At 46.0% G+C, this 23,618-nt stretch overlaps 1 protein-coding gene across 2 annotated transcripts in view; it reads left to right on the forward strand.

The window, feature by feature from the left end:
* LOC144600033 (lymphoid enhancer-binding factor 1-like) overlaps window positions 1-23,618 on the forward strand; it is a 182,697-nt gene that overhangs the window by 108,643 nt on the left and 50,436 nt on the right. For both annotated transcript variants that reach the window (XM_078411374.1, XM_078411376.1), the window contains exons 2-3: window positions 10,453-10,585; window positions 20,034-20,124. In XM_078411374.1, the coding sequence (XP_078267500.1) occupies window positions 10,453-10,585; window positions 20,034-20,124 (224 nt within the window). The remainder of the gene's footprint in view (window positions 1-10,452; window positions 10,586-20,033; window positions 20,125-23,618) is intronic.

Genomic DNA, 23,618 nt, shown 5'->3' on the forward strand with positions numbered 1-23,618 from the left:
AATAGACAATAGACAATAGGTGCAGGAGGAGGCCATTCGGCCCTTCGAGCCAGCACCGCCATTCAATGTGATCATGGCTGATCATTCTCAATCAGTACCCCGTTCCTGCCTTCTCCCCATACCCCCTGACTCCGCTATCCTTAAGAGCTCTATCCAGCTCTCTCTTGAATGCATTCAGAGAATTGGCCTCCACTGCCTTCCAAGGCAGAGAATTCCACAGTTTCACAACTCTCTGACTTAAAAAGTTTTTCCTCATCTCAGTTCTAAATGGCCCACCCCTTATTCTTAAACTGTGGCCCCTTGTTCTGGACTCCCCCAACATTGGGAACATGTTTCCTGCCTCTAACGTGTCCAACCCCTTAATAATCTTATACGTTTTGATAAGATCTCCTCTCATCCTTCTACATTCCAGTGTATACAAGCCTAGTCGCTCCAGTCTTTCAACATATGATAGTCCCGCCATTCCGGGAATTAACCTAGTAAACCTACGCTGCATGCCCTCAATAGCAAGAATATCCTTCCTCAAATTTGGAGACCAAAACTGCACACAGTACTCCAGGTGCGGTCTCACTAGGGCCCTGTACAACTGCAGAAGGACCTCTTTGCTCCTATACTCAACTCCTCTTGTTATGAAGGCCAACATTCCATTGGCTTTCTTCACTGCCTGCTGTACCTGCATGCTTCCTTTCAGTGACTAATGCACTAGGACATCCAGATCTCGTTGTACGTCCCCTGTTCCTAACTTGACACCATTCAGATAATACTCTGCCTTCCTATTCTTACCACCAAAGTGGATAACCTCACACTTATCCACATTAAACTGCATCTGCCATGCATCCACCCACTCACACAACCTGTCCAAGTCACCCTGCAACCTCATTGCATCTTCCTCACAGTTCACACTACCACCCAGCTTTGTATCATCTGTAAATTTGCTAATGGTACTTTTAATGCCTTCATCCAAGTCATTAATGTATATTGTAAATAGCTGCAGTCCCAGCACCGAGCCTTGTTACTGCCTGCAATTCTGAAAGGGACCCATTTATCCCCACTCTTTGCTTTCTGTCTGTCAACCAATTCTCTATCCATGTCAGTAACCTACCTCCAATACCATGTGCTGATTTGTATCTTTCCCGTATTACATTGAGAGCTTACACCCCAGCAGTATGAACATTGACTTCTCTAACTTCAAATAGCCCTTGCTTTCCCTCTCCCTCCATCCCCTCCGCCTTCCCAGTTCTCCCACCTGTCTTACTGTCTCCGACTACATTCTATCTCTGTCCCGCCCACTCCCCTGACATCTCGACCCGAGACGTCACCCATTCCTTCTCTCCAGAGATGCTGCATGTCCCATGAGTTACTCCAGCATTTTGTGTCTATCTGACATTAAGAGCTGGTTTTTTAATTCTAATTTAAGATCAAAAATATAAAATATAGTGATTTTATCTGTAATTTCCCCCATGTAAATTGCAAAATGCATCTTATCAACAGTCTTTAATATCTGGGCAATTATTTTACTCTAAAATGCTTACAGCTCCCTTTTAAGTAATTCCGTATAGTGCAGTGAAATTTGATATTTCTGAGCATTGAAAGCTGTGTAAACTACATGTGCTAAATTAAAGACTATTAATAATGTTTTTATATAAACAATATCTTATTAAACCCCTCAGAGACAAAGAGAACTCTGGTGGAGATTTTAATTTAGCCCCAGAGATGAAAATCATGTACATTTCCTTCATTCAAAATCACAGGTGTTGACTGAAAGTTAATAACGGTACAAAGATCAATTAAGCTGATAATGAAAATAATTACTTCTGGAAAGAGCCCATAACACACGGCGAGAATTTATCCTCTTTTCAGTTCAGCTTCTAAATGGCGTGGTTTTACAAATTAAAAATATGAAACAGACTTAAATATTTATGAAGGGGAGGCATTTAAAGTCATTCTCTCGTAGAATTTGTGATTACATTGGAATGCAGTAGCAGGGATATTGGATCAGCATTGTTAAAGTACAGTGCTGGATCAAGGACTTTGAATTATGAAAAGACTGATTGAAGATATTTAAGATATTTAAGTCGGAAGCAGATTGTTCTGCACATTGCTTTCAACCGCCTTCAAATCAAATTCTTGCCTTTCCTCTTTTGTTCATTGAAAAAAAAAATCATAAATCATGAGAGGAATAGATTGGGTAAACGCATGGAGTCTGTTGCCCAGAGTAGGGGAATCGTGAACCGGAGGATATAGGTTGAAGATGAGAGTGCTGGCTCGAAGGGCCGAATGGCCTACTCTTGCACCTATTGTCTGTTGTCTATTGCAACGTTTAAGAAACATTTAGACAGGTATATGGAAAGGGTAGGTTTGGAGAGGATATGAGCCAAACGCAGGCAGGTGGGACTGATGTAGATGGGGCATGTTGGTCCAAAGGGGCTGTTACCACACAGTATCACTCAATGACTCTAGAATTCCCAGTGATAGTTTATTCCATCAAAAATATATCTTTCCTTCTGTCTTTCCTTTCTTCCTCCCTGCAATTGCCAGTTCTGTTTAGACACACAAGTTGCTGGAGTAACTCAGCGGGACAGGCAGCATCTCTGGAGAGAAGGAATGGGTGATGTTTCGAGTCGAGACCCTTCTTCAGACTGCTAATTTTGGTTACTTGTTTTGAATAGTTTTGATCGTGTTTGAAATTCAAGGTATATATATGTAATACATAGTTAAAAAGTAATATTTTTGTATATGCAATATGAATACATGTTGTTTATACATATATATAAAACACATTTATTTGGAAAATATATTCTTTTAAAACAAAAATACCCCCAGAAGACGTTATCCACTCACGGCAATAGACAATAGACAATAGGTGCAGGAGTAGGCCATTCGGCCCTTCGAGCCAACACCGCCATTCAATGTGATCATGGCTGATCATTCTCAATCAGTACCCCGTTCCTGCCTTCTCCCCATACCCCCTAACTCCGCTATCCTTAGGAGCTCTATCTAGCTCTCTCTTGAATGCATTCAGAGAATTGGCCTCCACTGCCTTCTGAGGCAGAGAATTCCACAGATTCACAACTCTTTTGACGATTGACTATTGACTCTCTGACGGCATTTGGGAGAAGTTAATAATCGGTCTTTAATGGACTTTATCTTGCACTAAACGTTATTCCCTTTATCATGTATCTGTACACTGTGAATGGCTCGATTGTAGTCATGTATAGTCTTTCCGCTGACTGGTTAGCACGCAACAAAAGCTTTTCACTGTACCTCTGTGCACGTGACAATAAACTACACTAAATCAAAGGGCAAAACACCGCAAATGCCCTAAAAATAATAAATTATAATGCCTCTTTGACAACCAGGGCCAAATTTATGGTACAGTATTTGTCATATTTATTTGTCATATGTACAGAGGTACAGTGAAGTTAATTTATATGAACGTTATATTGGGGTTCATGATTCCACTGGGATTTAGTGAATGTGGACTGTCCAGTGCTTCACACTGTGGGTAGCTTGTGGCTTGTATTCTCACCGCCTCTGTAGCCAAACAGGAAGCCATGTTTCACTTGTGGCTACATTGGGGCAACCTTCCTCTTTAATAGCAATCAGCACGGACCCTGGTCCAGATCTCAGCATATTAACACCATCGTACACACACTGGGGACAATTATTTTACATTTACCCGAGCCAATTTATCTGGAGAAGCAGACACAAAATGCTGGAATAACTCAGCGGGTCAGGCAGCATCTCGGGAGAGAAGGAACGGGTGACGTTTCGGGTCGAGACCCTTCCTCAGATGGACCTACGTACCTACATACTACAATGCTACAATTTACCTACGTACCTGTACGTCTTTGGAGTTTGGGAGGAAACCGAAGATCACAGGGAGAACGTACAGACAGCACCCGTGGTCGGGATCGAACCCGGGCCTCCGGCGCTGTAAGCAACTCTACCGCTGCGCCACCGTGCCGCCCTGCAAATGCTTGACCTAGTTACTGAACTCATGTAAGTTTTTCAGATTTAGTGCGGCACGTTGGCGCAGCGGTAGAGTTGCTGCCTCAGAGCGCCAGAGACCCAGGTTCGATCCTGACTATGGGTGCTTGTCTGTACGGAGTTTGGACATTCGTTGTTTAGTTTCGTTTCGTTCAGGTTATTGTACGGTGAAAAGCTCTTCCCTGTGACAGTGTGGGTTTTCTTTCCCAGGGCACTCCGGTTTCCTCCCACACAATCCAAAGATTTAGATTTAGAGATACAGCGCAGAAACAGGCCCTTCGGCCCACCGGGTCCGTGCCGCCCAGCGATCCCCGCACATTAACACTATCCTACACCCACTAGGGACAATGTTTACATTTGCCCGGACAATTAACCTACAAACCTGTACGTCTTTGGAGTGTGGGAGGAAACCGAAGATCTCGGAGAAAACCCACGCAGGTCACGGGGAGAACGTACAAACTCCGTACAGACGGCGCCCATAGTCGGGATCGAACCTGAGTCTCCGGCGCTGCATTCGCTGTAAGGCAGCAACTCTACCGCTGCGCCACCGTGCTACCCAAAGACGTGCAAGTTTGTAGGATCATTGACTTCTGTAAATTGTAAATGGTCCCTGGTGTGCAGGGTAGTGCTAGTGAATGCTGTGATTGCCGGTCGGCGCGGACCCGGTGGGCCGAAGGGCCTGTTTCCGTGCTGTATCTCTAAAATCTAAATCTAAAAATCTAAAGAAAGTCTAAAAGATTTTTAATTTTCAACTTTTTAACGGCACAAAAACTTATGCGGCACAGTGGTGCAGCAGGTAGTGCCACTGCATCATGGCGTCAAATTCTCTGACATCTCCATCACGGGGAAAAGATTCTGACCTCTCACCCTATCTATGCCGCTCAGAATTTTATATACTTCTATCAGGTCTCCCCCCTCCTATTTAGTTTAGTTTGGTTTAGTTTATTGTCACATGTACCGAGATTCAATGAGATTTCCACTCAAAAGGATGTGTTGAGTTTTGACTTTACATGGGTCTTCACAGTGGCACACCTAACTTCTTCCTTGTACAGAGAATGTCAATATTTCAGCTTTACAATCTTTCACTTGAATCTTGCAAAATTGTTTTCCTAATTAATAGTCCCGCAGCTATTCATTGAATCATATGCCGATACTTACAAAGTACAAACTGGATCTACAGATGCAATATGTAGTTTTGCTTTCAATTCAAAGTCCCTCTTCCACGGATGGAGAGAGCGGCACGGTGGCGCAGCGGGTAGAGCTGCTGCCTCACAGCGCCAGGGACCCGGGTTCAATCCTGACCTCGGGTACTGACTGTGTGGACTTTGCACGTTCTCCTTGTGACTGTGTGGGTTTCCTCCGGGTGCTCCGGTTTCCTCCCACTTCCCAAGGACGTGCGGGTTTGTCGGTTAATTGGATGATGAATATCGCCCCTGGTGAGACGGGAGTGGATGTGAAAGTGGGATAACATAGAACTAGTAAATGGGTGTTCGATGGTTAGTGTGGACTCGGTGGGTCAAAGGGCCTGTTTCCACGCTGCATCTTACCATCAATTCAATCAGTCAGATGCTGCCTGACGTACTGCGTTCCTCCTGCACTTTCTGTTTTGCTGAAGATTCCAACATCTGCAGTTCCTTGTGTCTATAAGGCTAAATAGAAGTTTCACAATACTCCTGGAAAGTAAGGATCATCTACAAAAGGACCATTATTATTTAGTCACATTAAAATATAATGTAACAATACAATACAAATCGTTTAAATGATAGGCTTTATCGTGCTCCATAGTCTGTTTTCACCATAAGCTCAGGATAAATCAACACTATTGGGCGTAGTCCATGGTGGCGTAGTGGTAGAGCAACTGCCTTACAGCGCCAGAGACCCGGGTTCGATCCTGGTCACGGGTGCTGGTTTGTACGGAGTTTGTACATTTTCCGCGTGGGTTTTCTCCGAGATCTTCAGTTTCCTCCCACACTTCAAAGGCCTACAGGTTTGTAGGTTAATTGGCTTGGTATAAATGTAAAATTGTCCCTACTGTGTGTAGGATAGTGTTGATCTGCGGGGGTCGCTGGTCGGTACGGACTCGGTGGACCGAAGGGCCTATATCTCTAAAAACAAAAAATATATATTAAAGTTTTTCAGTCAGAGAGTTGTGAATCTGTGGAATTCTCTACCTCAGAAGGCAGTGGAGGCAAATTCTCTGAATGCATTCAAGAGAGAGCTAGATAGAGCTCTTAATGATAGCGGAGTCAGGGGGTATGGGGAGAAGGCAGGAACGGGGTACTGATTGAGATTGATCAGCCATGATCACATTGAATGGCGGTGCTGGCTCGAAGGGCCGAATGGCCTCCTCCTGCACCTATTGTCTATTGTCTATAAAACTCGGGATAAATTAACACTATTCTTTACTTGAAAAACAACTGAAACAATTACTTTTTCCCCGTCTAGCTAAAGCTTACAGTTCTTAGGTTCGATACCCACAAATACTTCCAGGCTAATTCACAGCAAGCTGTACAAACTCAGGGCAAAACCATTTCAAAACCATTTCAAAATGATCTATTTTTAAATAGCCTCTTGAAGTGGTTTCGAATGGATAATTGAAGCAGGAGCCAGTTGCTTTCATGTCAGCAGATGGGGAAAACTCATTGAAGTCAGTTCCAAAGTACATAAAAAGCAAACAAAATGCAAACCAAAACCAAAAAGCTATCAATGTGAACTGATGTATATTAAGATTTTGTTCCCATTAATTGAAAAATTAGCTTGCTGCCTTAAGCAAACGTATTTTTTGATTAATTGAGTGAGTCGGGTCCTTTTTAATCATTAGGAATAGGTGACTTGTAAGTGGTGTTCTGACACTAAACACTGTTCCTTCACAGAGCCCTCAGGGAGTGTATTTGCTATGGAGAAAAAGAGTCATAGAGTGATACAGCGTGGAAACAGGCCCTTCTTGCCCACACCGGCCAACATGTCCCAGCTACACTTATGAAATAAATATGAAATATAATAAATAAAAATACCTGCCCATATAGTTTGGTCCTTATCCCTCGAAACATGTTCTATCCATGTACCTGTTTCTTAAACGTTGGGATAGTCCCAGCCTCAACTACCTCCTCTGGCAGCTCGTTCCGTAACACCCCGCCACCCGTTGTGTGCAAAGGTTACCCCTCAGATTCCTATTAAATCTTTTCCCCTTCACCTTAAACCTATGTCCTGTGGTCCTCGATTCCCCTACTCTGGGTGAGAGACTCTGTGCGTCTAGCCTATAAGAAAATAACTGCAGATGCCGGTACAAATCGAAGGTATTCATTCACAAAATGCTGGAGTAACTCAGCGGGTCAGGCAGCATCTCGGGAGAGAAGGAATGGGTGACGTTTCGGGTCGAGAACCTTCTGCATCTAGCCGATCTATTCCTCTCCTAGGCCACAGAGTATATACGCCAATCCATAAAAACTTAGGAATGGAATCAAAGATATTTATCACAGGGAAGGCTCTTGGGCCCATCATCCAATATTCTCCATAGTTATTTAAATGCAGGAGTTTTATCCAGCCCAGGAGATTCTGCTGAGCTGAGACAAAGGTTCTCTGCGGGATGATGCTGACGCGACTGGGATAAATGGGATAAAATGAGGTGGCTCGGTGGCACAGCGGTAGAGTAGAGTTGCTGCCTTACAGCGCCAGGGACCCAGGTTCAATCTTGACTATTGGTACTGTCTGCATGGTAAGCGTGCATGTACAGCAGGCAGTGAAGAAAGCTAATGGCATGTTGGCCTTCATAACCAGAGGATTTGAGTACAGGAGCAAAGAAGTCCTTCTGCAGTTGTATAGGGCCCTGGTGAGACCACATCTGGAGTATTGTGTGCAGTTTTGGTCTCCTAATTTGAGGAAGGACGTCCCTGTTATTGAGGCAGTGCAGTGTAGGTTCACGAGGTTAATCCCTGGGATGGCGGGACTGTCATATGGGGAAAGATTGGAAAGACTAGCCTTGTATTCACTGGAGTTTAGAAGGATGAGAGGGGATCCTATAGAGACGTATAAAATTATAAAAGGACTAGACAAGCTAGATGTAGAAGAAATGTTCCCAATGTTGGGGGAGTCCAGAACCAGGGGACACAGTCTAAGAATAAAGGGGAGGCCATTTAAAACTGAGGTGAGAAGAAACTTTTTCACCCAGAGAGTTGTGAATTTGTGGAATTCTCTGCCACAGAGGGCAGTGGAGGCCAATTCACTGGATGAGTTTAAGAGAGAGTTAGAGGGAGCTCTAGGGGCTAGTGGAATCAAGGGATATGGGGAGAAGACACAAGTTGCTGAGTGTGGACAATCAGCCATGATCACAATGAATGGCGGTCCTGCCTCGAAGGGCCAAATGGCCTCCTCCTGCACCTATTTTCTATTTTTCTGTTTCTATGAAGCAGATACAATAACAATATTTAAAGGACAGGTACATGGATAGGAAAGATTTAGAGGGGTATGGACAAAATGCAGGCATTTAGCTTAGTTGGGGCATCTTGGTCAGTATGGATAAGTTGGGCTGAAGGGCCTGTTGCCTTGCTGTACGACTCTATGTCTTTAATCCTGGGGAAACCCACATTGCTATGGGAAGAATGTGCAAACTCCACCCAGAAAGCATCCTAGTCCAGCCTTGAGTCTGGGGTTGCCACGGGCCACGAGGCAGCAGCTCCACCCGCTGCGCCACAATGCTCAGTTAAAATCCATTCCACAAATCCAGTATCAGTGTGCTCAGGGTGTCACGGTGGCACAGCGGTAGAGTTACTGCCTAACAGCGCCAGAGACCCCTGGTTCAATCCTGCCCACGGGGGTTTTCTCCAAGATCTTCGGTTTCCACCCGCACTCCAAAGACTTACCGGTTTGTAAGTCAATTGGCTTGGTGGAAATGTATAAATGCAAAAATGTGTCCCCGGTGTGTGTAGGGTGGTGTTAGTGTGTGGTGACCGCCAGTCGGTGTGGAATCAGTGGGCCGAAGGGCCTGTTTCCGCGCTGTTTCTCGAAAACTAAAACTGAAAAAAACCCCCAAACATTTATTCTTAACAATACATCAAAGCGGTAGATTTATATTCATGTGAAAGGGATGAAAGAATGACTTTGATACAGAAACAAAAATTAGATAAAGAACATTGGTTGCAAACAAGAACTTGGCTTTTATCCCAATCTTCTGCACAGAAGAGGTGAATATAAATATTGCCTCTGCCAGTAATTAGCTTTATTATGATTATGACAGTGTTTTGATACGGGGGCAGCTATTTAATGATTAGCAACATAAGCCCATTTGGAAATAAGCTATCAGACTCTCTGCAAAGGCTATCCGAACAGCATCTGTATATTTGTGGGTTTTCTACAGGATCTCTGGTTTTCTCCTACACTTTGAAGACTGCAAATTTCCCCGGTGTGGGACGAATAAAGGAATATATTATTATTATTATTATTATTATTATTATCATAACCGTGTCGCCACGAAGCATTTATCTTTCCAAATTGCTCTCTGACTCTGAGGTCAAACACAATCCTTCTGCTCCTCTGATCTTCCAATAGCAATGCTGAGACTGGGAGCTCCACTTGCAATGTAACTGCAACCGCACGCCCACATCCAACCAGTCTAACATACTGATCCTCAAAGCGCCAACTCAATCTCACTGAAACGTCAAAGTAATTATGTTTTCACTTCATCAACCAGCCCATGTGTGCGATTATTGTCCCGAGTCAGATGTTGAAGCAAAGACATGGACTGGGTACTAGACACCTCGATTTCCCCTGTACTCTAATCTAGTTCAGAGATACAGCACGGAAACAAGGACCTTCGGCCCACCGAGTGTGCGCCGACCAGCGATCCCCGCACACTAGCACTGGGGAGAAATTACATTTATACCAAGCCAATTCAGCCGAAAACCTGTACGTCTTCAGAGTGTCGGTGGAAACCAGAGATCCTGGAGAAAACCCTCGCAGGTCACGGGGAGAACGTACAAACTTGGTACAGACAGCACCCGTAGTCAGGTTCGAACCCGGGTCTCTGGTGCTGTAAGGCAGCAACTCTACCGCTGCGCCACCGTGCCAGCGCCTGTACAAAAGTGTATCTCAGCATGCTTTCTTTTCAGACGAAGAATGCAAGGATCCTGCGCTCAAATAATTATCAGGTTAATAACAAAATTGACATTCATTAGAATACAAAAGGTTAATGATCTAGTGTGTGTAGGAAAGTGTCGGTGTGCGGGGATCGCTGGGAAGCGCGGACCCGGTGGGACGAAAGACCTGTTTCTGCGTTGCATCTGTAAACTAAACAAGGACTAGACACAGGGAGAAGAACAGGATATGGAAACAAAGACGAGAACGGAGGGCCTGTTTCCACACTGTACCTCTAAAAGCTAAAAACAAAATAAGGAAGCTCTTGTTTTCTTCGTCGCAGGGGAAAGGGTGTGAAGTTGTAAACCTTGTATTTATGTTTTTGTCTTGCAGTCTAACAAGGTTCCAGTGGTCCAGCCACCCCATGCAGTCCATCCCCTCACCCCCCTCATCTCCTACAGCAACGAGCACTTTCCCTCCAACTCCCACTCACCACACCTTTCATCTGAAATCAACCAGAAAACAGGTAAGACCACGTATTCCCGACCCAGGTTCAGGAACAGCTTCTGTGTACATACAGATGTTCCTCGACTTACGAAGCTTCGACTTACAATATTTCGACTCTACGATGATGCAAAAGCAGAAACCGTACTTCAAATTTTGAATTGTGAACTTTTCCCGGGCTGGAGTAAGTGCTCTGAGCACGTTTAAGTGGGCGGCGCGGTGGCGCAGCGGTAGAGTTGCTGCCTTACAGCGCCAGAGACCCGGGTTTGATCCTGACTACGGGTGCTGTCTGTGCGGAGTTTGTACGTTCTCCCCATGACCTGCGTGGGTTTTCTCCGAGATCTTCGGTTTCCTCCCACACTCCAAAGACGTGCAGGTATGTAGGTTAATTGGCTTGGTAAACGTAAAAAGCGCCCCCAGTGGGTATAGGGCAGTGTTAATGTGCGGGGATCGCTGGTCGGTAGGGACCCGGTGTGCCGAAATAGCTTTGATGTTTGGTAGGTTAGGTGTATTAAATGCATTTTCGACTTACGATATTTTTGATTTACAATGGGTTTATCGGAACGCAAGTCGAGGAGCATCTTTATATGATCTATTTACGTGTGTATTTGTGAGTATGTGTATATACACACACTGAACTTTTTGTCTCTCTCGTTTATTATATTGTTTACAGTGTACTATGTTTACATATTCTGTTGTGCTGCAGCAAGTAAGAATCTCATTGTTCTATCTGGGACACATGACACTAAAACACTCTTGACTTTTTTGACTCTTGATATCAAAATGGAGCTGGCATAAGATCGGTAATCGGCAGTGTCTATGACTTTACTTTCTGCCCAGATGCTGCCTCCCCACTGATACATTCCCGGCATTTTGTTGGGGTGGGTAGGAGAGGGTTATTAAGAGGGGCGGCACGGTGGGGCAGTGGCAGAGTTGCTGCCGTACAGCGCCAGAGACACGGGTTCGATCCTGACCAAAGGATAGCATTAGTGATTGTCATTTTTGCCAATAATTTCCAGGATATCAGTGCCGGTGTAGAAACAAGGAACTGCAGATGCTGGTTTACAAAAGAAAAAAGGCAGAAGTGATGGACTAACTCAGCGGGTCAGGCAGCATCCCTGGAGAAGTGTAGGAAGAAGTGCAGATGCTGGTTTACATCGAAGATAGACACAAAATGCTTGAGTAACTCAGCGAGACAGGCTGCATCTTTAGAGAGACTGAAGACGGGTCTTGAACTGAAACGTCACCCATACCTTCTCTCCACAAATGCTGCCTGTCCCGCTGAGTTACTCCAGCACTTTGTGACGTTTCAGGTTGGGACCCTTCCTCACACTGACTATGGGGGCTGGGGGGAAAGAAAGGTGGAGGAGAGCAGGGACGGGGACAAGCTTGGTAGATAATAGGTGAATACAGGAGGGGGGAGAGGAGGGGGGTTGATAGGCAGATGGTTGGATAAAGGCCAGAAGGTGTGAGACAAAAGAATTGAAGAGTTGTGAATTGTGAAGCCAGAGGAGGGAATATAGGTGGAGGGGGGGGGAGGGGAGAATTATTTCCAAGTCCAAGTGTGGCACAGGAGATGGGGGGGGGGGGGGGGGGGAGAAATGGGGTGTGGGGGAGAAAGGGGAAGGAGAGGAGGGTTGCTAGAGGTAGAGTTGCCAACTGTCCCGTATTAGCCGGGATATCCCGTATATTGGGCTAAATTGGTTTGTCCCGTATGGGACCGCACTTGTCCTATATTAGACCCAGGAGGACGCTGTAGGCCCGGACACTGTAGGCCCGAACACTGTAGGCCCGGACACTGTAGGCCCGGACACTGTAGGCCCGGACACTGTAGGCCCGGACACTGTAGGCCTGGACACTCTAGGCCCGGACACTGTAGGCCCGGACACTGTAGGCCCGGACAGTGTAGGCCCGGACAGTGTAGGCCCGGACACTGTAGGCCCGGACAGTGTTGGCCCGGACAGTGTAGGCCCGGACAGTGTAGGCCCAGACCCTGTTGGTCCGGATAGTGTAGGCCTGGACAGTGTAGGTCCGGAGGCCCGGGCGCCGCCTAACGGAGGTTGCGTAGCAACCCGCCCCCTGCCCTGGGTGGCCGCCATTGTGGAGCGGGAGCACGTGGCCGCTGGCTGGGTGAGGTCACGTGGGGTGCGGGGCGGTAATGTCACCTTGTCCCTTATTTGGGGGTGAGATAGTTGGCACCCCTAGCTAGAGGTTACCTTAAATCTGAAGTGCTGGTGTTGAATGAACTGCTGCCTGGTAAGCTGAATGACCCTGACTAAACGTTGCAGTAGTCTTCAGCAACTTTACTAAGTGGAAGTGCGTTCACTAAAAGGGCAGTAGACAAGCTGTCAAGCTGTCAAGCTGTCAAGCTTCCTGAATAAAACAAAAGTCCTTTTAACTAACGAAGAATAGGCACAAAATGCTGGAGTAACAGAGGCAACATCTCTGGAGAGAAGGAATGGGTGACATTTTGGGTCGAGATCCTTCTTCAGACTGAGAGTCAGGGGAGAGGGGGAGTAGAAATATGGAAATATGTGAAAATGACAGATCAAAGCAGACGATATAGAAGGAAATGTAGAATAGTTCATTGTTGGCTGAGAGGAAGGTGACAAGAAGGCATACAATCAGTAAAATTAATCAGAAGGACAGTGAAACTAATCTTTTATGCTGGCTTCATGAAGAGCTGCCTGCTTCATTTCCAATGACCTATTCCCACAATTTGTCCTTTGTAAACTTATCCAGCCATTTTGTCAGAGAATTGTTTCCAACAAGAGGAACGTCAGATTGAAACATCGGGACGGCACGGTGGCGCAGCGGTAGAGTTGCTGCCTTACAGCGCCAGAGACCCGGGTTCGATCCTGACCATGGGTGCTGCCTGTATGGAGTTTGTACGTTCTCCACGCGACCTGCGTGGGTTTTCCCCAGGAGTTCCGGTTTCCTCCCACACTACAAAGACCTACAACGTTTAAAAAACATTTGGAAAGGATAGGTTTGGAGGGCTGTGGGCAGGAAGGACCAGTGAAGATGGGGCATATTGGTGGTTGTGGGCAAGTTGGGCCAAAGGGCCTGTTTCCACGCAGTATGACTCTTAAGATTGAATTAATTTTTTGTTGAAGCGAGCATTCGATCGAACGACTTAAACACATCCTGTCAGCACTTCCATGGAGAGTTGAGGCCAACCCATTGACATTTTCTCCCAATACTTGCTGAACAAAAAAATCCCCGATACAGTCCCTGTACACCTCATCTAAGTGAACTCTCTGGGGCAGTGTGAGTAAGCACTCTGTATAATGTGCTGGCAAACCTCAAAGGCCACAAGGTTACATCCTAACAAACACTAAGGTTAATTCATCTTAATCTGATGATTGATCTTCACCTTTCAAACTAGGAAATTTATAGGATTTCAGGTCATTTCTTTTGGAAAATTTGCAAACGTTGGAGTAGAAAATGTTTGACCCAATGGTCAAATATCCCCTAAACACACAAACCACAAAGAAGGACCAATCAAACAATAGTGTAAAACTCTTTTACTTTAGACTTTAGACTTTAGAGATACAGTGGGGAAACAGGCCCTTTGGCCCACCGAGCCCACGCCAACCAGTACACTAGCACTATCGTACACACTGGGCACAATTTACAATTTATCTTTCACCAAAGCTGATTAACCTACAGACCCGTACATCTTTAGAGTGTGGGAGGGAACCAGAGCACTAGGTGAAAACCCATGCAGCCACAGGGAGAACGAACAAACTCCATACAGACAGCACCCGTAATCAGGATCGAACCTGGGTCTCTGGCACTGTGAGGCAGCAAGTCTACCTCCATGCCACCATGCCACCCTTTGTGATCGCCACTCAGTGCAAATGCCGTGGAAAGAGACATGGTCTTCCAAACAAACCCTGGCAAATATAAATGCCAGCAACAGTATGTACCGTCTGAACTAACATCGGGTGTAAGACAGTGGTTTAACCTTTCCCTTCCAGAACACGGTGAATACATGTAAGTTAACTAACACCATGCATATCTGTGGTCTACTTGTGTCAGAGACCTGACCAGAAATAACAGAGAAAGGCCAAAGTGATCTTTACAGTGTGAGTAATATCTAAATGTCACGTCAGGTCAAAGTGAGAGTAAACTTTGGAGTCTGTGCTGTGCAAAGAGGTTGTGTCATCATGTTTGAGAACCTTGTGGTTAGAGATCTTAGTTTAGTTTAGTTTAGAGATACAGCGCGGAAACATGCCCTTCGGCCCACCGAGTTCACACCGACCAGCAATCCCCGCACACTAACACTATCCTACACACACTATGGACAATTTACACTTATACCAAGACAATTAACCTACAAACCTGCACGTTTTTGGAGTGTGGGAGGAAACCGGAGCACCCGGAGAAAACCCACGCAGTCACGGGGAGAACGTACAAACTCCGTACAGACAGCACCAGAAGTCAGGATCGAACCCGGGCCTCTGGCGCTGTAAGGCAGCAACAGAATTCCACAGATTCACCTCCTCGTCTCCTTTCTAAAGGTACATCATTTACTCTGAGGCAATGACCTCTCGTCCTAGACTCTCCCACTAGTGGAAACATCCTCTCCACACCCCACTCAATCGAGGCCTTTCACCATTTGGGAAGTTTCATTGAGGTCTCCCCTCATCCTACTTCATGAACTCCAGTGAGTACAGGCCCAGTGCTGTCAAACGCTAATGACAAATTTTAAGAATACATTTTCAAGGGTCTCGCATCTCAAGTCTATCAAAAGCATTCATATTGGGACAGACCATTCTGTTTGTTGTTATCTTTAGTACCGACTGCTTACATACAGGAAATTTGTGAGTCAAAATGTCCAGTACAACTTTAACAATGATTTATTTATTTATTTATAGACAATAGACCATAGACAATAGGTGCAGGAGTAGGCCATTCGGCCCTTCGAGCCAGCACCGCCATTCAATGTGATCATGGCTGATCATTCTCAATCAGTACCCCGTTCCTGCCTTCTCCCCGTACCCCCTGACTCCGCTATCCTTAGGAGCTCTATCTAGCTCTCTCTTGAATGCATTCAGAGAATTGGCCTCCACTGCCTTCTGAGGCAGAGAATTCCACAGATTCACAACTCTCTGACTGAAAAAGTTTGTCCTCATCTCCGTTCTAAATGGCCTACCCCTTATTCTTAAACTGTGGCCCCTTGTTCTGGACTCCCCCAACATTGGGAACATGTTTCCTGCCTCTAACGTGTCCAACCCCTTAATAATCTTATACGTTTCGATAAGATCCCCTCTCATCCTTAAAGTCTCCCAAAATGTCAGTGAAGCTGAATGGTCTTTGTGCCCCATCTACATTCTGGTACCGAGGCATCAAGCAGTATTGTCTAATAAAGGATCCCATAAAAGTAAAACTTTCCCTCTGACCCACGACAACATTTACAGGCATCTTTATTGCCTCAGGGAAACTCACATTGCACACTGCACTCTGAAGCCTTAATTCACTTTCACTAATTTCTATAAAACCACGTGTTGGCTGCTGAGAACACATTCATTCAGGCATAGAGTCATAGAGTCAGAGAGTGATACAGCGTGGAAACAGGCCCCCCGGTCCAACTTGCCCACACCGACCAACATGTCCCATCTACACTAGTCCCACCTGCCTGCGTTTGGCCCACATCCCTCTAAACCTGTCCTATCCATGTACCTGTCCAAATGTTTCTTCAACGTTGCGATAATACCTGCCTCAACTACCTCTGTTGGCAGCTCGTTCCACATAGAATCATAGAGTCTTACTGCGTGGAAACAGGGTCTTCGGCCCAACTTGCCCACACCGGCCAACATGTCCCATGCCTGCCACACTTTGTGTAAAAAAAGTTGCCCCTCAGGTTCCTATTGAATCTTTCCCCCATCAACTTAAACCTATATCCTCTGGTTCTCAATTCCCCAATTCTGGGTAAAAGACTCAACAATGGCCACCACTGACCAGCTCTTGCACTACCATGAACTTTAGACTTTAGAGATACAGCACAGAAACAGGCCCTTCGGCCCATTGAATCCGCACCGACCAGCGATCACCCCGTACACTAGCACGGTCCTACACCAGGGACAATTCACAATTTTACTGAAGCCAATTAGCCTGCAAACCTGTACGTTTTTGGAATGTGGGAGGAAACTGGAGCACCTGGTAAAAAACTACGCAGGTGACAGGGAGAGCATTCAAACTCGGTACAGACAGCACCCGCAGTCAGAATCGAACCTGGGTCTCTAGCACTGTGAGGCAACAACTCTACGCTGTGTTGATGGTCAGTGAGGCAGCGATGTTGTTACTGATCCACACTGACTGGGGTCTGCTGATGAGAGAGTCTCAGATCCAGTTGCAAAGGGAGGTATCGAGGCCTGGGTTCTTCGAGCTTGGTAATGGGTTTGGGGGGAGGGGGAGGGGTTTATAGCGTTGAATGCCAAGTTGTAGTTGATGGACAGCAGCCTGATGTATGTGTTCCTGGTGTCCAGATGGTCCAGAGTAGACTGGAGAACCAGTAAGATGACATCTGCTGCTCACGTGTTGTGGCCATACCCAAATTGAAACGGGTTCAGTTCACTTCTGAGGCAGGAGATCATCGACATCAACCTCCCATTGCAGTGGATGTGTGAGATAGGGCGGCAGTCAGTTTACGAGAATGATCCCGGGGATGATTGGGTGAACGTATGATGAGCATTTGATGGCACTGGGCCTTTACTCGCTGGAGTTTAGAATTATGAGGGGGGGGCCTCATTGAGACTTACCGAACAGTGAAAGGCCTGGATAGAGTGGACGTGGAGAGGATGTTTCCACTAGTGGGAGAGTCTAGGACTAGAGGTCAGAATTAAAGGATGTGCCTTCAGAAAGGAGATGAGAAGGGATTTTTTTAAAGTCAGAAGGTGCTGAATCTGGGGGACTCATTTCCACAGACGGAAGTAAGTCATTGAGTATTTTTAAAGAGGAGGTCGATAGATTCTTGATTCGTAAGGGTGTCAAAGGTTACGGGGAGAAGGCAGGAGAATGGGATTGAGACGGAAAGATAGACCCACCATGGCTGAATGGTGGAGCAGACTCATGGGCCGAATGGCCTAATTCGGCTGCTTTGGCTTATGAACTTGTGAACCTGGGTCTCTGGCGCTGTGAGGCAGCAACTCTACCAGTTGTGTCACTGTACCGTCCTTGAGTACCCCGGTCAGCGATTCCGCACACGTCTTTGGCATGGTTTGGTATGGCTTTGTGTAAAGGTTAGATAGGGCTTTGTATATTTGGGAACTAGGAGCTAATTGTAGAGCGATATGAGTTTATGTCCCTTGCACGTCACAGAAATGCAATACCAGAAGTTAACATTGGCTTCCAAGAAAACCACAGCAAAGAACTACAAACAACTGAAATCGAACCCACAGTGCATCCTGCACGCTAATCTTTGAGAACAGGGTGTACTAAAGACAACTTGAGAAACACTGAGTTTTGAGTTTAGCTTATTGTCACATGTACAGTGTTAATGTGCGGGGATCGCTGGTCGGTGCGGACTCAGTGGGCCGAAAGGCCTGTTTCCACGCTGTATCTCTAAACTATAAAGAGGGAACAGGAATTGTCTTTGTGGCTCCCACTGTGGGATGTGGTAGGTGTGAAGAATCACAAATTTCACATTCCTGTACAGTGGTGCAGCTGGTAGAGTATGGTTTGGTTTGGTTCCGGTTAGTTTATTGTCACCTGCACCGAGGTACAGTGAAAAGCTCTTTGTCGCGTGCTAACCAGTCAGCGGAAAGACAATACATGATTACAACCGAGCCGTCCACAGTGTACAGATACATGATAAAGGGGATAGCATGAATAACGTTTGGTGCGAGATAAAGTCCAGAAAAGTCCGATCAAAGATAGTCCGAAGGTCTCCAATGAGGTAGATTGTAGGTCAGCACTGCTCTTTAGTTGTTGGTAGGATGGTTCAGTTGCCTGATAACAGCTGGGAAGAAACTGTCCCTGAATATACGGTGGCGCAGCGGTAGAGTTGCTGCCTTACAGCGAATGCAGCGCCGGAGTCTCAGGTTCGATCCTGACTACAGGCGCCGTCTGTACGGAGTTTGTACGTTCTCCCCGTGACCTGCGTGGGTTTTCTCCGAGATCTTCGGTTTCCTCCCACACTCCAAAGACGTGCAGGTTTGTAGGTTAATTGACTGGGTAAATGTAAAAATTGTCCCTAGTGTGTGTAGGATAGTGTTAAATGTGCGGGGATCGCTGGGCGGCGCGGACACGGTGGGCCGAAGGGCCTGTTTCCGCGCTGTATCTCTAAATCTAAAAAAATCTAAAATCTGGAGGTGTGCGTTTTCACACTTCTGTACCTTTTGCCTGATGGGAGAGGGGAGAGGGGAGAAGAGGGAGTGGACTTCATTGTACACGTGACAATAAACTAATCTATACTAAACATTGTAAATCATTTTTTTGAAAGTTAACATACTGTAATTTCATTTGCCTTTTGTAGATGATAAATGATAGATCGGTTACAACAGATTTCCTCCGCTATAACCAAAATCCATTATAAAGAGGTCCGTAATAACGAGGGTTTACCGTGATTCCATTGAATGACTGGCCACAAGTTAAAATATACAGAAGCTTGAAAGTTCGATAACAATTTCAATATTCTGCAGGCTAATACTACGCAGGATACCAGGCTATGTACACGGGCATTTCTGAGTTCCCGAGTACATGTAGCAATGAGGATTAATTGGATGGGACAGAAATAGGCCCTTTGGCCCCACTGAATCCATACTGACCATCATAGGTTCATAAATTCCAAGGGCAGAACTAGGCCATTCGGCCCATCAAGTCTACTCCGCCATGCAATCATGGCTGATCTATCTCTCCCTCTCAACCTCATTCTCCTGCCTTCTCCCCGTAACCCCTGACACCCGTACTAATCAAGATTCTGTCAATATCCCCCCTTAAAAATATCCATTGGCTTGGCCTCCACAGCTGGCTGTGGCAATGAATTCCACAGATTCACCACGCTCCGACTAACAAAATTCCTTCTCATCTCCTTTCTAAAAGAACGTGCTTATATTCTTGAGGCTGTGGCCTCAGGTCCTGGACTCTCCCACTGGTGGAAACATCCTCTCCACATCCACTCGATCCAGGCCTTTCACTATTCGGTATGTTTCAGTGAAGACCCCCCTCATCCTTCTAAACTCCAGCGAGTTTCTATCGTACCGTGTTGTTTTTGACAGTGAAGGAGCCTGTAAGATAGCAGAACACAAAATAAACAAAACGGCTCTTCAGACACTTAGCTTTGAAGCTGATTTGTGTGAATTGGCAGAGCGACATCACACTGCGTAAGCCTGGAAGAATTCTTTATTCTCCTCAATCATTTTCTGAAAGCCGTTTGACAAAGATGAGAACTGTGTACAAGGTTGAAATGCAGAAGTGCACTCGTTCCATGAAAGGTTTGTAACTATCAATTTTATTTTGCACAGGTTTGCATCGATCTCCTCAGGGCCCAGATCTGGCTGCTTTCTATTCCATGTCTCCTGGAAGCGTGGGACAAATCACGCCGGCAATGGGCTGGTAAGTGAAGCGCCAGGGATTCAGACGGGATGGGCGTCCATGGAGTGTGAACTGTCTTTCACCCATCTGCTCCCCAATAGAATGCAATGCCATTTTGTCTCCAGGCTTCAATGGTCTCTTGTGCCAGATGCAGGAAAATTGCTCCAGATGTTTGGGGGAGTCCAGAACCAGGGATCACAGTTTAAGAATAAGGGGTAGGTAGGCCATTTAGGACTGAAATGAGGGTAACCTTTTCACCCCAGAGAGTTGTGAATCTGTGGAATTCTCTGCTACAGAAGGCAGTGGAGGCCAATTCACCGGATGTATTCAAGAGAGAGTTAGTTAGAGCTCTTAGGGCTAGCGGAATCGAGGGATATGGAGAGAAAGTAGGAACGGGGTACTAATTTTGGATGATCAGCTGGCTCGAAGGGCCGAAGGGCCGAATGGCCTACTCCTACACCTATGTTTCTATGTTTCTATGAACTGCAGATGCTGGTTTAAGCGGAAGATAGACACAGAAAGCTGGAGTAACTCAACGGGACAGGCAGCATCTCTGGAGAGAAGGAATGGGTGACGTTTCGGGTTGAGACCCTTTCTTCAGTCTGAAGTCTGAAGAAGGGTCTCGACCCGAAACGTCAACCATTCCTTCTCTCCAGAGATGCTGCCTGACCCGTTCAATTATCTCTTCAGTGGTAGCTTCCAGTTCAGATTCCCTTGGACATCAGTACTGACCCAAAGACCACTCCTTCAAAAAGGATTTCTCCGGCAGGTTCAGCGGAAGGTCGAGTGGGAATAATGCCGGGATACTGGGATGTCGGGCTTTCCTAGAATGCATTCCTCAGGTCCACAGCTGACTATGTTCCAAAAATACACGATCTCACTGGGGACTTTGCAAAGGTCAAGATGATAACAGTACCACCAATATTAATAGGGTGTCCTTATAATGCAATAATGTCATTATTAAAAGAAACATTGACACTGGGGAAAGAGGAGAAACAAGGAACTTCAAAGGAGATGAGAAGGAATTTCATCAGCCAGCGGGCGGTGGATCTGTGGAATTCATTGCCACAGTGGACTGTGGAGGCCAAGTCAATGGGTATTTTTAAGGCAGAGATAGATAGATTCTTGATTAGTCCAGGTGTTAGGGGTTATGGGGAGAAGGCAGGAGAATGGGGTTGAGAGGGAGGGATAGATCAGCCATGATTGAATGGCAGAGTAGGCTTGATGATCCAAATGGCCTAATTCTGCTTCTAAAACATATAAATTTATGAACACATATTTTTTTTGTTTCAGTTGCATTTATAATGCATCTGGAAAGCTGCAGAATAAGGGCCCTGACCCGAAACATCACCTATTCTTTGTCTCCAGAGATGCTGCCTAACCCGCAGAGTTACTCCAGCATTCTGTGTCAAACCAGCATCTGCAGTTCCTTCCCACGCAGAGGGTTCAGGTGACCTGGACTCTGCAGTGGAGATGCGGTGCGCCAATCACCTTGCACTTGCTCTCAAGCTCCGCTCCTGTGGGAGCTCTGTCGGAAAGGAAGTGCGACATTGTGGTGAGAAATATTGAGAAAGGTGTCAGGGCAATGAGTGATCTTGGTCTGACGCAGGCTTTCACTGAGATTGCCTCTGATGCAGAACGTCTGGCTAAGCATCTGCACGGCAATGGTCCCGCACCAACCTGCCCTTGCTGCATAACATTGTACTCCAACGATAGACGTTCATGGCAATAGCCTTGCCCTTGCTGCATAACATTGTACTCCAACGATAGACGTTCATGGCAATAGCCCTGCCCTTGCCACATAACATTGTACTCCAACGATAAAACCTTCCGGGCAAATAGCCCTGGAAACAATAAACTATGAGGCTGGCACGGTGGTGCAGCATTAGCGCTACTGCCTTACAACGCCAGAGTCCCGGGTTCGATCCTGATTATGGTTTATGAGCATGAAAATACTCATTTCTAATCAATCTAATTGATTAAATGTTTATAAATTTTAATGAATCAATCTGGGGGCTGTCTGTACAGATTGCCTCTGATGCAGAACTTCTGGCTAAGCATCTGCACGGCAATGGTCCCGCACCAACCTGCCCTTGCTGCATAACATTGCACTCCAACGATAGATGTTCATGGCAATAGCCTTGCCCTTGCTGCATAACATTGTACTCCAACAATAAAACCTTCGGGGCAAATAGCCCTGGAAACAATAAACTATGAGGCTGGCACGGAAGGCAGGAGAATGGGGTTGAGAGGGAGGGATAGATCAGCCATGATTGAATGGCGGAGTAAACTTGATGGGTCCTTTAACTTATGAACATGAACTGCAGGTGCTGGTTTACAAAAGCCGACACACTGTGCTGGAATAACTCAGCGGGTCAGGCAGCATCTCTGGAGAACAAGGATAGGTGATGGGTTTGGGTCGGGGCCCTTCTTCAGACTGATTGAAGTGTGGTGGGGGAAGGGGGGAGTTATAACGATCGAAGGGGGGAGGGGCAGGACAACGCCTGGAGAGTTCTAGATGAATATTTTTGATAGGGAGATGGTTGGGAAAGTTTGGCAAGCCATTCTGAACAAGAGACTCGACCCAAAACGTCACCTATTCCTTTTCTCCAGAGATGCTGCCTGGCCCGCTGAGTTACTCCAGCATGTTGTGTCCATCTTCGCTGTAAACCAGCATCTGCAGTTCCTTCCTACATGTGATTGAGAAAGAAAAGTTTGTAGAAAGAGCTCAAAACCAAGGCTCCACTTGCACTATAATGTTGAACCTGACAATGCCCAATAACACCAATAACTCCAAAGATGTACAGGCTTGTAGACTAATTGGCTTGGTATAAATGTAAATTGCCCCTAGTGTGTGGAGGGTGGCCTTAGTATGCGGAGATCACTGGTCGGCACAGACTCGTTGGGCCGAAGGGCTTGTTTCCACGCTGTATCTCTAATCCAAACTAAACTAAACTAATGGGATATAATCGGAAAGGGCGTGGGCTTTGTGTTTGTGTTATATAAATTCTTATATAAATTTAAGAAGACATTGGTGAAATAGAGAAATAGCACCTCAAAGTAAATCTAGCATAAATGTTATCCCCTGATGTATTTAGAAACAGAGAAAACAGGTGCAGGAGTAGGCCATTCAGCCCTTTGAGCCAGCACCGCCATTCAATATGATCATGGCTGATCATCCAAAATCAATACCCCGTTCCTGCTTTTTCCCCTTGATTTCTTTAGCCCTAAGAGCTAAATCTAACCCTCTCTCGAAAACATCCAGTGAATTGGCCTCCACTGCCTTCTGTGGCAGAAAATTCCACAGATTCACAACTAACTCGCGATGCTGCCTGACCTGCTGAGTTACTCCAGCATTTTGTGAATAAATCGATTTGTACCAGCATCTGCAGTTATTTTCTTATTTCACAACTAACTCTCTGGGTGAAAAAAACTTTTTCCTCATCTCAGTCCTAAATGGCCCACCCCTTATTCTTAAATGATTCTGATTATTTGGCAAGATCTCTGCTCCCAAG

Source organism: Rhinoraja longicauda, chromosome 14 (assembly GCF_053455715.1).
Source record: "Rhinoraja longicauda isolate Sanriku21f chromosome 14, sRhiLon1.1, whole genome shotgun sequence".
In the NCBI taxonomy this organism is placed as follows: Eukaryota; Metazoa; Chordata; class Chondrichthyes; order Rajiformes; family Arhynchobatidae; genus Rhinoraja; species Rhinoraja longicauda.